A 13167-nucleotide genomic window follows, 5' to 3' on the forward strand; every position below is an offset into this window, starting at 1 on the left:
CTCTTTGTGATTTTTTTTTAAACATCCCTTTTCCAAAACTCTGGGCTCTGACATGCTGCCGTAACAGCTGCCATACTTCTGGAACAACATGGTTCAAGATTTTGCAAAAATTCTCTCATTTGGCCTCTAGATGATCAAATGAAGCACTGAAACTGGGTGTCATAGTTCTGCTGAGGACATCATGATACTCTACAGCATTTGTTTAGACACCTTGGGAATATATGTCCACCAAATAACTTGTAACTTAGTACTTTAGCATTGTAAGTGCTTTAGAGAAAAATTCATTGGAGGGCATTCATTTTATTCAATTTATTTTGTTTGACTTCATATTTATGAACTAATATAGACTTGGTTAAGTTTTTAAACATGGTCAAAGGTCAATTAATATACTGAATAAAAAACTAACAAGGTATTTTCTAAATTGTTGTTATTGAGATAAAGAAGGTTTCTCTAAAAGCTTAAATTAGCTTCTTGCCACTCTGGCACAAAGTGAGCTGTTTATTCTCCCATTTTATAAAATAATAATACTAAGAAGGGGAAGAATGATTGACTAAGAAATTTTAGTGCAGTTTTAACATACATTTGCACAAAAGATGAAAACAAATACATCTTTGAAGTTAAGTAGAAGAGTATATTTTACACTTTTCCTTTCATCCAGCCAACCCCTACATTTTCTGTATTCATTTTTGCTGCAACTCTTGTAAGTAGTGGAGGTCAAATAACAACCTTTTGGATTATTCTTATGACACCATAAAAAGTAAAAAAAATGTAATGACATGTAAAACTCAGATTAAATACTCTGTATTTGTTAAGTTTCCTTCTTGTCCGGCAGCAGCAGTTTTTGGTGTAGTACCGTCGCCTCTCCGGCAGGGGGCGGCGGCGGACACTCGGCCGGACCGACGAGGAAGAAGGAGTTCCGACAGAATCCGATTATCAGCGCACTCAGCAGGCAGACACAAACGATTGTGTCTGTGTGGTGAACCTCGGACGGAGCGAATCATGAAGAACGAAGGTATAGAGGGTACGGAGAGGTTCGAGAGCCCGGATAAAGGCCGGGGCCTGCTGGCCGTGAGGCACTTCGCGGTCGGGGAGCTGGTGTTCGCCTGTCCTGCCTACTCCTACGTGCTGACGGTGAATGAGAGAGGAGCTCACTGCGAGCACTGCTTCACCAGGTAAACCCGCACCTCACCTTCTCTGAGCAGCACCCACATAACAGCTGTCTCATTAATGTTTTATTTAAAAAGGAGCTGAGCGAGCCCTGAACCTCTTTACGTTGCTGACCCCGGGCTTTAAATGGGTCAGAGAGGTGTGAGGTAAATCACCTGACAGGACAGCCACCAAAATTAATGAACTTAAAGCCAAAATGTAAAACACCAGAGCTCTGAATTAGGCTGATAATGCTGCTATAGAGGAAACCAGGTAGTATGCAGACTCAAAAGGTAGCCTGAAAAGAAACACTCAGCCCAGGTAAGTTAATATAACATTTAAAAAAGGCCACAGGTACACATGAGCAGACAGAAACTGAGCAAACTTTGCACCAGTAAACATGTGGGATGTGAGGAGGTTAGAGCCAGCCTACAGGGATCCCATGACATGTAATGCATCTTGTGAGTGTTTATGGTTGATTCAAATTAACACATTCTAACAAGCACGCTTTCTTCTTTCTTACACTCACATGTGTCCCACTCAGGCTGCCATTAGGGCACTAAAAGGTTAGGGGGCTAAATTTAGACGCCCATGTGTCCCATGAGAGGAGAAGGAAGGGGTGCAGGCTTGTGTTTGGGAAGACAGCGTGGACAGAAGTGTAAATATTGAATCTAAAACTCTAAGACAATCACAAAGATTGTTATAATTTCACATACCACAGTTTTTATTCTGCATATAGGTCAGAGTAGCTAAAACCTTCCATCCCACCTTCTTTTGTGCAAATTACCTCCTTCAGTGTCTGTCTACTTTACTAGCTGTCTTAAGTGGTGTGGAAAAAGAATAAATTAATATAGATTAACTTGAAGTGTACGATAGAGTTACTCTGCAGGTAAAAGTATCTCTTAGGTTGAGTTATAGTGTTTTTTTTATCACCTCGTTACAGGAAAGAAGACCTTTTCAAATGTGGTAAATGTAAGCAGGCCTACTACTGCAATGTTGACTGTCAGGTAAGGTTTTTTTACACCGGTGTTTGTTTCAGTGAATAAATTTACCTTGCAACAACATAAAGGGTCCAACATAGTTTTAAACTGTATATTCTGTAATCAAATGATTATTTTTGTATTTCTGGGAAAATAAATAGTCATAGAGTCCAAGTTATCTGATTCTTTTTGATTATTTTACCTCTTTAACTGGTATTTGATTTAGTTTTCATTAAATTATAGGATGTTCTTTTCTTATAAGAGGAGTATTTTTAACTCTGCTGCCACCAGAGAGTAATTTCTGTGGTCTACCTTGGTGTGTTGGACCTCATTCTGACAGCAGAGGAGAGGAGCTTCATGCAGACGTTACCCAAAGACGGAGCAGACACAGTCTCCTTGCTGTTGCTATGACGATTAGTTCCGTCCTCCCTCAGACTCGGTCTAGTTTTAGTGTCGACATACAGAAAATAAATACTTCCTGCACTGCAGTGAAATGCACACAGAGAGAAGGCTCATTCTTTATTTTCAGTGTTTTTGTTCAAATAAAAGATTTCCTCCCATAGAACCATTTTTTTTCTGTTAATACTACAGTTCTTTTTAATAATATGTGTATTATTTAATTGTTTGTCTGTGAAGAGAGGCGACTGGCCGATGCACAAGTTGGAGTGTGTAGCCATGTGTTCGTACGGGGAGAACTGGTGTCCATCAGAGACGGTCAGGCTGGTGGCCAGAATCCTCATGAAACAGGTAAGAAAACAATAAATAGCAGAACAGAGGCTTTATTTTTATCAATTTTCCTGTTAATCTGAACGCCAGGCCTGTGCAGGAGAGGGTTAACAGCAAAGAGGAGGAAGAAGAGCTCAAACTAATACATTTTTACTCTAATAATAAAGAGTAAAAATAGAATTAGTGAAGATTCTTCTCAGTGTATTTTCCTAAATTTCATTCAAAATGCAAAAAAATCAAAAGATTAGAAAGCACAATATTAGAGTTATACCAATGATTGCAACACAAAAGTCTTTTTTTAAATGAAAATCTTTTCTTGTTCTCAGCTGTGTCTCAGAGTAGACCTATAACTGATAATCAGTGCTGTAAAAATTAGAAATATAATTGTTAAATTATAAATAAAACGGTGTGGTTATAGTCACTTCTCAGTCATTTTAACTGATTACCTGAGTCCTCAGCAGTAATAGTAATGGTTGTTTTAATAGTTTCTTGTGGACATGTAGGTCAGATTTGGAAAATAATATTTTTGCAGTATTAAAAGAAGCTTGTGTTTTTAAAATTCACTTTTACTTTGTTCATTTTGATGTTCCTGAATTTGATTGTGCTGTTTTGAGGTCGGTTTCATTGACTCCAGAAGCTTCAGTGCAGCCAAAAATCAACCCCACTCCTTTTTACATTAATCACTTTTAGATTTGTGTAAATAAATGGCCTGTTGTGTCTCAATTGTTTGTGCTGCAGAGAGTCACAACAGAGCGCACCCCGTCTGAGAGGCTGCTGCTGCTCAAAGAGTTCGAAGCCCGTGAGTAGATCTGCGATATTAACACACGATCATTTAGTTACATATTCATGAACTTTTAGTTACACAGTGTGCACTTCTGTGTGGGATCTTGCTGTGTCTCTGCAGTTTTAGCAGCGCGTCTATTAATATTCTCTGCTGTAGCCTGCAGTCCTGATTCTGTCTCTTTCATTCAATCCAAGAGTACAGAGCTCTGGGACTTAAATCCCAAGTTTCTGGGTGCTGTAATTTTATGTCCTCTCCCCTCTTTTTTAACGACTGTTACCCTTGAGCGAGGTGCTTCAGACCAGGATCCTATTCAGACACACTTAGGGGTGTTCATTTTATTTTAGCTCAAAGCTTTGGTTGTTTCATTTTTTTTACTTGTTACTTGATAGATTAAAAACTAATGGGACACTGTCAGGGTTAAAAATGTCTGGTCTGCATGACTGACCTGTATCACTGGTATATTTTACACATGCTAAAATTTATTTTTTTATTGAGCTTAGTAATTCATGAGGTGCTCACAAGCAACAACAATAAAGAAAAACAGGATAACAATCTGAACGACTTGTGTTACCCCCGTGACTCATCGAAACTTTATTATTGCTGCCAGAAGCACCAGCATTTATTTATTTTTAACCTCTGTCCCAATTTCAAAGAAATGCTCTGAAACGGTGGCGTTACACCAGTACAGATCAACCAAACGGGGTTATTCGTAAACCATGGCTGAGTCAAATATGGACCAGCCCAACAATGAGTTCTTTCAGAAGCACAACAAGTTTTGGAGTTTTTTGGTTTGACCCAGCTTATTGAGTTAGAACCACTAAAAAAACGAGGTTAAAAAGAAACAAACACAATCTGGGTTATTAAAATATTTTAACTTGGGTTAAAATTTTGACAAATCATACTCATATTGGTGAATGCAACAAGAAATTGTGCATAAAATCACTTAATTTCACAATTAGACTCCTTATTAGGCATTTTATTTTAGCAAGCACTGCATGTATCGATCTCAGTCTTACAGGCATTTGTTTCAGTCTCCTAACTCTCTGCTTGTCTCTCCTCCTCGTCCTCTTTGTGTGTGTGTGTGTGTGTGTGTGTGTTTATTCCTTTCTCCTCGTGTTTTGTTGCCTCTGACAGACCTGGATAAGATGGACAATGAGAAGCAGGAGATGAACCAGGCGGACATCACAGCTCTGCGTTATTTCTACTCCAAACACATCAGTGACCTCCCTGACGAGCAGGCGCTCACTGAGCTCTTTGCACAGGTGGGAAAACAGTTTCTTATTTATCAGGCTGCTTGATCATCACTCTTCAGTGTCGGTACCGTCACTAATGCAAATAATAAAACCTAATGTTTTAAATGTTAACTATTTAATGCAGAGTTTTTGTTTTGTTAAGATTTTTCTGACTCATTGAACACTTTAAGTTTGATTTTGATTGAGTCTAAGAAACTTTCACCCCTAAACCTGTATAAATCCTGACGCGTTTAAACAGTTAAAAGCTCTCAGAAACTTTCAGACATTAAATCTGGGTGAGACTCGGAGCTGTTGTGTGATTTAGAGCTTGTTGTATTTACAGACGGGTGTTCAACTCCCTGTAAATAATCTGCAGACGTCTGCTAGTTTAAAACACGCACGCGTTCCCGTTTAAAACATGTGAGGCTGTGATCAGAAGTTCTCCTCGTGTTGGCAGGGGGCAGCATGTTCCTGCAGCTTCCCACTGGATCCTGTCAGCAGCTCTTAGCACTTTAATTTGATCTGACAGTCTGTTCACGCTGCTTTAATGGAAACAACCTGTTTGGCTTCTCATCACACCAGCAGATATCCTCCTTTTTTTTATTTTTTATGACACTTTCACAGCTCAGTAGTGGGTGACGCTTGTTGTTTTATTGCTGTAAACTGTTTACAAACTCTGCCTCCAGCTGCAGGGTTCCCACACAAAATATGAAAAAAAAGTTTGAATATTGATTTGAGTATTTTCGAGATTTAAAAAAAGATCTTTTTTTCTAGAGATTATGAAGGAATTATTTAATGAAATACTTGATTGTCTGCATTGTTGAATTATTTTGCTTAAGCTCATATTCTTTGTCTCTGTGCCTCAAACATTAGGTTATGGGTTTTTGATTTTATTGTCATATTATTTTTTATCAAAAGACATTCATACATGTGGATTTCATGGCCAGGATGGTGGTATTCTCCATTTAGATGAAGTTCTGTAACTATCTGGGCCAGTGAGGCTGAATCTGGTCACTGTGGACTGAAGAAATATCTCCTGTTTCGTTGTTAATGTTTTCACAACTTCATCAGACTTTCGCTCTCTGTGTGAACTTTTATCCATTCCTGGCAGTCTTGGAATAAATCACCACAAAGACATTTTTAACTTAAGTTCTCCTTAACAACAAGATAATCTGATTTAAACTTGTGTACGCATTTATTTAAAACACCAAAGTGCTTTTCAGATTTAGTAAATATGGACAAAGTGCTGTGCAGAAGTTTTAAACCAGCCCTAATTTTGTCACACTTTGCTTCCAAAGTGTCTCCTTGGAAGGAAAATATGAAGAAATGAGGGACAGTCATCCTTTTTATTCAGACTGTGCGATGCCTTGTGGACTTCACAAAGTTTAATCATGTATTTTATATGTAAATGAAACTCATTTGCCGTCAGAGCTCAGCAGGTTTTCTACTTCAACCTAAAGCATAGTCAGCTTTTTGTGTTTTACTCTGAGTCAGAACATCCATCCATCCATCCATCCATTTTCTTTGCCCGCTTCTCCATTCCGGGTCGCGGGGAGCTGGTGTGAGTCAGAACATTGTTCCATAAAATCAACCTTGTTGTGTTGAAGAGCACTATAAGAGCATAAACTCAGAATAAAACCAGACTGCAGCTTTATCAGAAGTCCATCTGTACAAACACAGTAAATGCTTTTACTTGGGTGTCAAAAAAAGATTTGAAATCTGAGTGTGAAACTTAGAAATGGGTGTTTGTCTGCAGGTGAACTGTAACGGTTTTACCATCGAGGACGAGGAGCTCTCCCATCTCGGATCGGCTGTTTTTCCTGAGTGAGTCGCTGCAGCATCATCACAGTTAAACAGTCCGACTGTTTTATCTGTTTTAGGTATTTTACCTTCTGCACAGCAGAGGACGGTGCGTTAAACATTCAGGAAAAGTAAGCCATGATGAGTTCTAATCTTTTAATTCTGTTTTAAGTTCAGTGAAGCATAAACCATCCGGGAGTTAAAGGTAGATTAGGTGATGGCAATCATGCAGACCGAAAGGCTTTCGCTCAGTTTTATTTTAGTGCCTCTTTTCTCTTTGCAGTGTAGCACTGATGAACCACAGCTGTAGTCCTAACGTTATCGTGACCTATAAAGGCACAGTGGCTGAAGTCAGAGCTGTTGATGAAATAAACCCAGGTGAAGAGGTGAGTAAAGATGACACTTTTTTTTAAAGCCAAACGCAGCTACAGAAATATAAATCTCCAGTCATCTTATGTGTTTTTTCACCATTCTTTGTAGATCTTTAACAGCTACATAGACCTGCTGTATCCTACAGAGGACAGAAGAGAGAGGTTATTAGATTCCTACTTCTTCTCATGCCAGTGTACGGAGTGCACCTCCAGGTCGAAGGTACTGCTGTCTTATCTTTGAAATCTTTGAAATGATCAATGTACACCACATTATGTGCATCAGAAGCACAGAACAGCCTTTATGCATTTGAAAAAACTCTTCTTGACATACATTTTTTCACCTTCTTCTTTAGTTTTTGTTTAAAAAAGGTTACAGCTTTATGTCTTGTTAGAAAAGAGATCCTGTTTAGGGTCAGATTTTCCTGGACTTTCACAGAGTTCTTCTGAAACCTGCGCTGTTTTTTGTGTTTGCTGGCTGAAATGTAAACTTTTTCCTTGGTCTGAGATTTCTAAAGGAGGAGTAATTACTGTAAATCTGTTGGTATCAGTCACTGTGTTAGAGAGGTATGGTGTTAATGGTGCTAATTGTATCATATTACATCAGGTTAGAGGATGATTCTTGTCTTGTGGTCGGGGTGTCATTAAGGTGCTTTAAAGTAAACCTGCAGCGAGTTTCGGCTCTAATGAAGAAGGCTTCGTCAGGTTTTGATTGTTGGAGGAACAAACTAGTTGTCTTTCTGAGAGGTTCTCCTGTCCACACAAAGAATCTCTGCATCTTTAGTGATTTGTTGTTTTCTCTGTCTGACCAGGCTGTTTTCTCCCTGAATGGTTTGACAGCCAGCTGTGTGAAGCCCTTATTCATTATAAAAAAAATAACTAAAAAATGATGCTAAACATGCTGAAATGTTCACTTTGTTTTAAATCTCAACCTGCTCATTTTCTGTGTTTCAATTACACTACTATTATACAGTCTCATGCAAATAGAAAATGTTGCATGCATCTAATTTAGGTGATTTTTCAGGATGCACATACAGCACATGAAGGGCCTGCACATTCAAGCTGTGGAAAGCTCTGGTGCCCAAGTCTTCTGGCTAAGAATTCTTCAACAGAGCGTCCTGTTTAGGATGTTTAACCTTACATGTATGCATGCATTTTCTTTATGTTGCTCTCTTTAGGACAAGGCAAAGATGGAGATTAGGAAGCTGAGCACTCCACCAGAACCAGAAGAAATAAACTCGATGGTTCATTACGCCAAGAATGTCATCGAAGAGTTCAGAAGAGCCAAACACTACAAAAATATCCTCTTCTCATCAGAACACGTCTTTGTTTCTGTCTTTATTTCCTGCCTCACAGTCTTTTGCTGTGCTTTCTGTGTCATTCCTTGACTCTCTTGCACCTCCCAGTGAGCTGCTGGAAATGTGTGAGCTCAGCCTGGAGAAGATGGGAGCTATTTTTGCCGACACCAACGTCTATATGCTGCACATGATGTATCAGGCCATGGGCGTCTGCCTCTACATGCAAGACTGGGACGGAGCGATGAGCTACGGAGAGAAGATCGTTCAGCCTTACAGGTAAACTGATCCAGCTGATGGCTGTTATTTAACAGATATTCATGAAACTGGAGCTGATTATAAACCAGAGTGTGATCCTTCTCTCTATCAGTTTAATCATTTAGTGAAAACTCCTCTCTTGTGCAGAGGTCTGCAGACACATATGAGCATAAACGCAACAAAATCACACCAGAGTCAGGTGTTTTTCTTTCACCTGGTGCTCTTTAACAAAGCAGAGCAGGCTTGTTTGTTCGAACACACAGCGCTGCGCAGAGCCACCCATCCATCCTTCATTTCTTCAGATTTTGCTCCAAAGGAAGCAGACATTTTGGTGATCTTTTAAAGTAGACTTGATCAGTTTTTGCTTGGACTTTGTTTGCTGATTTTTCACTCGTTTTCAGTCCAACATGTGACCATTTTCTGAGGGATGATTTTGCTGTTTAAGCCACTTCACTCTGATTTACTCACACATAAAAAAGGCTCCTAAACTGAAGAGATGAATCATTGTTGTGCCGACGCTTAAAAAAACAACTAAAAAACTGTTTTAAATTAGATCTGTGGACATTTTGTCACCAGCAGCCTGTTACAGAGCTACAGATCCAGTTTCTTTAGCTGAATCTATAGAAAATACCAAAAATAACTCTGTTTGACACATTAGATAATATTTTAGCACCAAGAAGGTGACTACAGGAGAATAACAGGTGATCAGCTGTTTCAGGTCTTTATTGGGTTTGTTCCTGTTTCTTAAAGACATGATTGTCAGATACGGTTCGTCTGCTGCAGACGATTCTTTGTTTTTAGGTCTGACACGTCTTCTTTACTTCTTCTTTTGTCCTCCACTTGTTCGCTTTTGTCGTTCTTTTTTAGGCACAGGCTGCACATTATGCTGTCATGGTCAGGTGCAAGGCTTGGACTGAGAATGAGTGGGAAAAGTAGCCAAAGTCTTTAAAAGAATAAAACTGAAAGCCTGAAGAACTATTGGTCAAGATCGTTGTAAAAGATTACAACAAAGTCTGGCTCCATGGGAGAAAATTGAAGATATATATTTTTTTATTTTACTGTAAATTAGATGTTTTCACTTGAACTGTTTTTGGAGTCTGTGATGCTCAAAGCATCACGTTGTTGACTTAAATTACAAATAAAAGTTGTATTTTTCGTTAGGTGTTCTTTAATACAATCACACCAAAGGCTTATTTAGTTCACCTCCTGGTTTGATGATGCTTAAACACATTTTCTATTTGTGGTACCAAACACCCAGCACATGTTTCCTTGCTGAATTTACAGGCTGATGTGTTTTATTTATTCAGATATATTAGTAGTTTCAGTTCTTCGGTCAGCACTAACTGTTGTCTCCCTGCAGCGTTCATTATCCCGCCTTCTCCTTGAATGTGGCGTCCATGTATCTGAAACTGGGTCGTCTGTATTTGGGCCTTGAGAAGAAGACACAAGGTGCCAAAGCTTTAAAGAAGGTACTTTTTCTTCATTATTTTATAGGAAGGTTCGCTGTAAACAGCAACTAAAATAATTTCAGCTCACATTTTTACAACAGAAGTGATTTGAGTTTGGAGTCTGAAGCTGTGGTACGTTACGGACCGTTTGTTTCTTAATGATTTTGTCTCCTCTGTCTTCAGGCCTTGAGGATCATGGAGGTGGCTCATGGAAAAGATCACCACTATGTAGCAGAGGTCAAACGAGAAATTATGGAGCAGAAGTAAAACAAAAACTGTTCGAAGGAGTTAAAAAGGTTTTACCGGGGGTTCTGGAGTGAAAAATCTCCTTTGGAAGCAACAAATTATACATCATAAATGCATGGAAATATGGAAATGTTTGAAAATGTGATGCATAACTGCATCATATACCTCCTATTTGTTTTAAAAAAGAAAAAAAAACATTTTTGTGTTTCTATAGATTTTTTTTTCTCCTGCCTCGCAAAGTTTTTCAGGTGCATTTTGGGTGGAAATGACCCCATTTTCTATCTGTGGATGACTTCTTCTGGACAGAACTGGACTTTAAAGGTTATTTCTGACATCATTTGAGTTAAAATGCATCTGAAGATGTTTTTTTCTTTGCATTTGAACATCATTTTTGTGCCGAAGCTCATACCAACAGAACAAGCGAAAAAAAGCAAATCTTAAAAAATGTTATGATGCTGCCTTTGAAGCTGGCTTTGGAAGAAGCAAAGCTTTCATCTAATGGCTCCGTTTTCTAAAGTCAAATGTTTGGCTCTTCGTTTTTTCCCCCCTGGCGAGCCTGAAATCATTCGGTGTGATTCTTGGACCCTTCAGGAGACTAAATCTCCATCATGTGTGCGTTTTTGGCAGCAATTTGAGCTGCACACTTTAGCTCAAGAACTGTTGCTTGTGAGTTCAAATCAGTAAAAACTGGTGAGTACTCGTTCCTGAGGGCATTACTACTCTGTCCCAGCTCCTGTGTTTGAATCCAGTTAAATCAGCAACAGAGCAGAGTTTATGGTCTTATTTGTTCACAATAAAACTGTGTAAAAAAATAAATAAAAGCAGGACTTCCTACATTTTCGACACTCTGTAGCAGCAGAGAAGAGACTGCAGAAATCTATTTCTGAATGAAGAACTTGTCTTACCTGTTTTGCTGTTTTAACTACCTGAAGTGTTGCATGTTTTAATGCTTTTTTCCTGCTTTATTTATGTATTTTTTTCAGCCTTTCTTTTCCATAAGAAGATAAGTGACAAGTCTCCGGTTTGACTCTTGGCTGTTCAGGTCTCTGTGTGACGTTTGCATGTTCTCCACGTGCATGCTTGGGCTTTTATCCAGTTCCTCCAGTTTCCTCCAAAGAAAACATGCATGCTAGGTTCATTACTGGTTCTAAAATGGCTGAAGGTGTAAGTTTGTAACACGCATGCCTGTGTTGGCTCCCCCACCCTCATCCCTAACTGGGTCAAAATGAGCGATCGATAGATGACCGAACGAGCTGCGGGTTTATTTGACAAGGAACAAGCTCCTTTATTTGTTCACAGCTGCTGATCTGAGACCAGTTTGAAGTCACTGAAGGCTTTAGAGCTCCGACCACTGATCCTGGATCAGAGCTCACTTGCTTTTGGATAAAAGTAACATTCATGTAGCTGTTGTTGCCTTTGTCAGGAGCTGAACGTGTGCACGTTTCTGGTGTTTCCTGTCAGTAAGAATCCTGATGTTCATAACTGGAGCTGATGATGATATTAACTTTTAATTTATGATAATATGGAAATGGAGTCAGAAATATGGACTTGATTAAGTTCCTGCTTTGTATGCTATTAATTCTTTAACTGTAAAAACTGGTTTAGGTCTTAGTGCGTTCAGCAAGAATTCATGTTCAGTTGGAATAACCTAAAATATGAGCGGTGTAGATGTGGACGTGTCGTCTTAAGATCATCACACAAAGTTACTTTAAGTGGCTGCAGCTCGTGTGTTGATGTAATGAAACCACGAAGCACCACTGAGCAGCTGGTTTTATTCGTGGTTTGCGGTCTGCAATGGAAGCTTTAAAGTAATGCAAAGATCATCACCTGGGCCTTATTTAAAGGGTTCTTGTTGCATTTGTGTTTTGTATATTTGATGTGATAAAATGATGTCAAACGACAAACTTTTCAACAGTTTGGTTTTAACAGTCTGTAAATGGTTAGTTAGCTTACCTGTGGTGTTCACTTTTCACTGCCAGGGAACTTTTTAAACACCTGTAGCTTCTCTGTCTTGTTTACAACCAAACAAGTTTAATGCACTACATAAATATGGCCTACGGTTTGATAAAAACCCATCGTGAAGAGAGTTCTGGGGTTATATTTGTAGCAACAACTGTGGATGTGAATTACATTTGTAAAAGTGCATCTAGAAGGTGCCTGCCTTACAGCTTTATCAAGGTTATCCAATGCACCATTTTGCCAACTGTTCTACATCATTTTTCTAGGTTACTGACTGAGAAAAAATATATACAAAAAGAGGTTGCACTGTTTCAACACCCTGACTAGATTTTTGCAGAGCCTTTCTTTTGTTGGTCAAAATGGTAAGAAAATATGCACAGAAGTTTCAACACCAATAAAGAAAAAAACAGCTAAATTCTTCTCTTCCAAGCATGTAAACAAAGTAAAGGCTAATTGAAGGTTCAGTTACTCACCATTTTCTGTTAATGAATTACCAGGCATGAATGTTATTGTATTGAAATTATTAAGAAAAAAAGAGATCTGAGCCTCTTTTATTCATGTACAATTTCTGTGGAACCCAATAAATGACCATAATGAAATAAAATTTGCTTTGTGTGCCTTATCTTAACCAGATGTGTAGCTATTGTGCTCCATCTATTTATTGAAAGCTTTGGTTTCAGTATTTTATTTTATTTTTTCAGGAGCTTTGTAATGCAGCATCATAACAAGCAGACTTTATAATACAACGCTACTGACTTAGTTATTTAAGGTAACTCATAATAGAACAAAATAGTCCTGTGTTTGTTTCTCAGTGGGACACTTTGCATTGCTTTAGCAGCAAAATGGAGCAAAGAAAATGTACAAAATAAGCTCACAAAACTAACATATTTAAAAATAATTCATGCAAATGAGCAAATATGCAAAG

The 13167-nt window shown here is 38.6% G+C and overlaps 1 protein-coding gene across 1 annotated transcript; it reads left to right on the plus strand.

The window, feature by feature from the left end:
- The first annotated feature begins 881 nt into the window (after positions 1–881).
- Positions 882–12846, plus strand: smyd2a (SET and MYND domain containing 2a). Its single transcript, XM_017418725.3, has 12 exons — positions 882–1172; positions 2090–2153; positions 2763–2873; positions 3591–3651; positions 4771–4898; positions 6625–6692; positions 6952–7054; positions 7149–7259; positions 8215–8335; positions 8436–8610; positions 9950–10058; positions 10221–12846. The coding sequence occupies exons 1-12, from the start codon at positions 1000–1002 to the stop codon at positions 10302–10304; spliced, it is 1308 nt and encodes a 435-aa protein (XP_017274214.1). The 5' UTR covers positions 882–999; the 3' UTR covers positions 10305–12846.
- Positions 12847–13167: the final 321 nt, after the last annotated feature.

Source organism: Kryptolebias marmoratus, linkage group LG15 (assembly GCF_001649575.2).
Source record: "Kryptolebias marmoratus isolate JLee-2015 linkage group LG15, ASM164957v2, whole genome shotgun sequence".
Lineage (NCBI taxonomy): Eukaryota > Metazoa > Chordata > Actinopteri > Cyprinodontiformes > Rivulidae > Kryptolebias > Kryptolebias marmoratus.